Below are 2,468 nucleotides of genomic sequence, written 5' to 3'. Positions count from 1 at the left end.
GCGGGCGCAGCCTGGCGCGGGGCGCTTCATCTCTGGGGAAGGGGCAGGGCTGGTGCTGGGTGCGGGCTGGGGCAGACCAGACCCGTGTGCTGTCCCGGGGGAGCTCAGTCCGGTCTTTGCTCCAATGCCCCTCAGGACATGACGTCCAAGCCCCGTCAGGAGCTGCGGTTCGTGGTCCGTGAGACTGTGTGCCCACGGGCCCAGGACCCCCCAGCCAGCGAGTGTGACTTCAAGGACAACGGGGTAAGTGTCCCCCCCTTCCTGAACACCCAGCTGCTGTGAGCCCCCGGGACCGTCCCTACCCCACACACCCAGCCCCTGGGACAGGGCTGATCCTGCCTTAGGCCAGTCTTGGACTAGACGATGTCTGGAGGTCCCTTCCAGCCCCACTTCTCCATCCAACTTTGCCTGTTGTCCCATCCTCCCCTCCGTGGGCTCTGTCACCACGGTCTAGACACGGCCCACGGGCCAGGTTTGTACCCCCCACCCTCTCTATCCTCCCATCCCCCTGCGCTGATGCCCCCGGGACCTGCTCTCTCCCCCGCAGCTGGTCAGGAACTGCACGGGGCTGTTCTCCACGGAGCGGGAGTCTCCCACCGTCATCATCACCTGCGACACAGTGACCCCGGGGCAGGTAGGTCCCCGCTCGGGCGCCCAGGGACAGGAAGGGATGGGCAGGGCTGCACTGTCCATCCACGGCTCCGCGCAGGGTTGTCTGAGCCTGGCCACAGCCCGGTGCTGGGGACGGGGCATGCAGCGCCCTGGGGCTAAGAGCAAGTGTCTGCACAGGGGTCACTAAGGGCCGCAGCTCAGCCCTGCTCAGGGGTCTTGCATCCCCTGCACTGAGCTCCACGGTGCTGGTCTGGGGGGCTGGGGAGCAGGCCAGGCTGGGCTGTGGCCCCTGGGCCGGTCCCATGCTCCTGCGGGAGGAGACGCTCTCCTGGAGGAGTCACCAGCCACGGATCGTGGTCGCAGGACCTGGGAGTTTGCAGCAGCCCCCGCGGCAGCGACATTCACGTGTCCCTTCCCCTCTAGCACGTCCGCGTCAGGAGGTCCGGATGGTGGAATGGCCATAAGAGACGTCGTGGATCTGGCTCCAGGCATGGCCAGTACTCCAGCACCAAGTATGGTGGAAGAAAACGTCCCAGGAAACGCCCTGGGTCTGGCTCCTGGCTCAGCCATGATACCCCCCATGTGGCACCCATAGCCAAAGGACACGTGGGGTAGAGAGGAGAGCCCGGGCATCCCCCAGCAGCTTCTGTTGCTCATGCTGAGCTTCTACCTGCTCCTCCCTGCTGCTTCGTGGCCCCCCGTGGCCCATGGCCAACAGCACAGGGTGCTGTGCCCGGGCACGGATGGGGAAGAGGTGGTGCGTGGCACTGTGCAGAGGAAGCCGCAGTGCCCACTGGGGTGGAGGTGCCGGTGTCATGGATGTCACGTCTCCCTGAGTGTTTAGTCCCTTCCCCAGCCCTGTCCCAGCTCAGCCTGGACGGGACCTGCTGGGGGCTGGCGAGGGCCCGTTCTCCCTGCGCTTGTGGCTGCCTCCACTTTCCCCCACACCAGTCATTGCAACCTGCTGCGGTGCCGCTGCACGGGCATGCGCTTGTGAACCCTGCCCTCACCTGCGTGTGGCTGGGCGTGAGCTCCCTCGAGCACACGTGTTGTGTCCTTGTCTCTGCAGCCCCCGGGCACAGTCGCCCCTGCCTGAATAAAGCATGAGAAGCACCACGTGGGGCTGCTTGTCCTGCATGGGCGCCGAGGCTTTTGCTCATCGTCGTCCCTACCAGAGACCTTGAGCTGGGTCCTGGGGTTGTTTATGGACCTGTCGTGTCCTCCATCACAGATGGCAGAGTTGCGTGAGATCCCTGCCCTTGTATCGTGGGGGCCGCGACTCCCTCTCACATCAGCTTGCGGTGGGACTTGCTGCGGCAACAGGGGAATGGGTTCAATTCCAGAGACAGAGCTGAGACACGGTTCCCATGCCCAAGACAAGCCCCAGGGCTGCAGACAATGCCATCCTGCCCCAGCGAGGGAGAACAAGCCACAAGCGCTGTTGGCTCCTCCACCACGGACAACGCACGGGCACTCAGGGGGTGACCGAGAGGGTCTGTTGGGTCTCAGCTTTGTGCCAGGGACTTCCGAGAGAAGGGCCCTGATCTGAAGAACAGACCTGGCAAGAGACGGGGGGAGACAGCAGGGAAATGACCCAGAGAGAAGGGATGTCTCCAGCCCGTGCTGCAAGCGTGTTTGCATGTCACGGAGAAAGCAGAAGTCAAGGAGCGTTGAGTAACTGAGGGCTGATCCTAAAGCCAGGCCTGCTACCTACCCGCCTGGATCCCGCTGGCCCTGGATGCCGGCATCACGGGCTGGGCTCTGCCAGTCCTCCTCCATGAGAAAGGGACGAGAAACCCGGCAGAGACGGGGGGGGTCGACTAGGACTTGTTTCCTCGCCCCGGCTCCAGCCCGCC

The 2,468-nt window shown here is 64.6% G+C and overlaps 1 protein-coding gene across 1 annotated transcript in view; it reads left to right on the top strand.

The window, feature by feature from the left end:
- LOC102382109 (cathelicidin-1) overlaps window positions 1–1,728 on the top strand; it is a 3,180-nt gene extending 1,452 nt beyond the window's left edge. The window contains exons 2-4 of the mRNA XM_006037224.2: window positions 136–243; window positions 548–634; window positions 1,036–1,728. Coding sequence (XP_006037286.1) covers window positions 136–243; window positions 548–634; window positions 1,036–1,227 — 387 coding nt within the window. The 3' untranslated portion in view covers window positions 1,228–1,728. The remainder of the gene's footprint in view (window positions 1–135; window positions 244–547; window positions 635–1,035) is intronic.
- The last annotated feature ends 740 nt before the right edge of the window (window positions 1,729–2,468 follow it).

Source organism: Alligator sinensis, unplaced genomic scaffold (genome assembly GCF_000455745.1).
Source record: "Alligator sinensis unplaced genomic scaffold, ASM45574v1 scaffold1675_1, whole genome shotgun sequence".
Taxonomy (NCBI): domain Eukaryota; kingdom Metazoa; phylum Chordata; order Crocodylia; family Alligatoridae; genus Alligator; species Alligator sinensis.
Note: the sequence above shows the minus strand (reverse complement) of the source record. Positions and strands in the feature narration are given on the sequence as shown.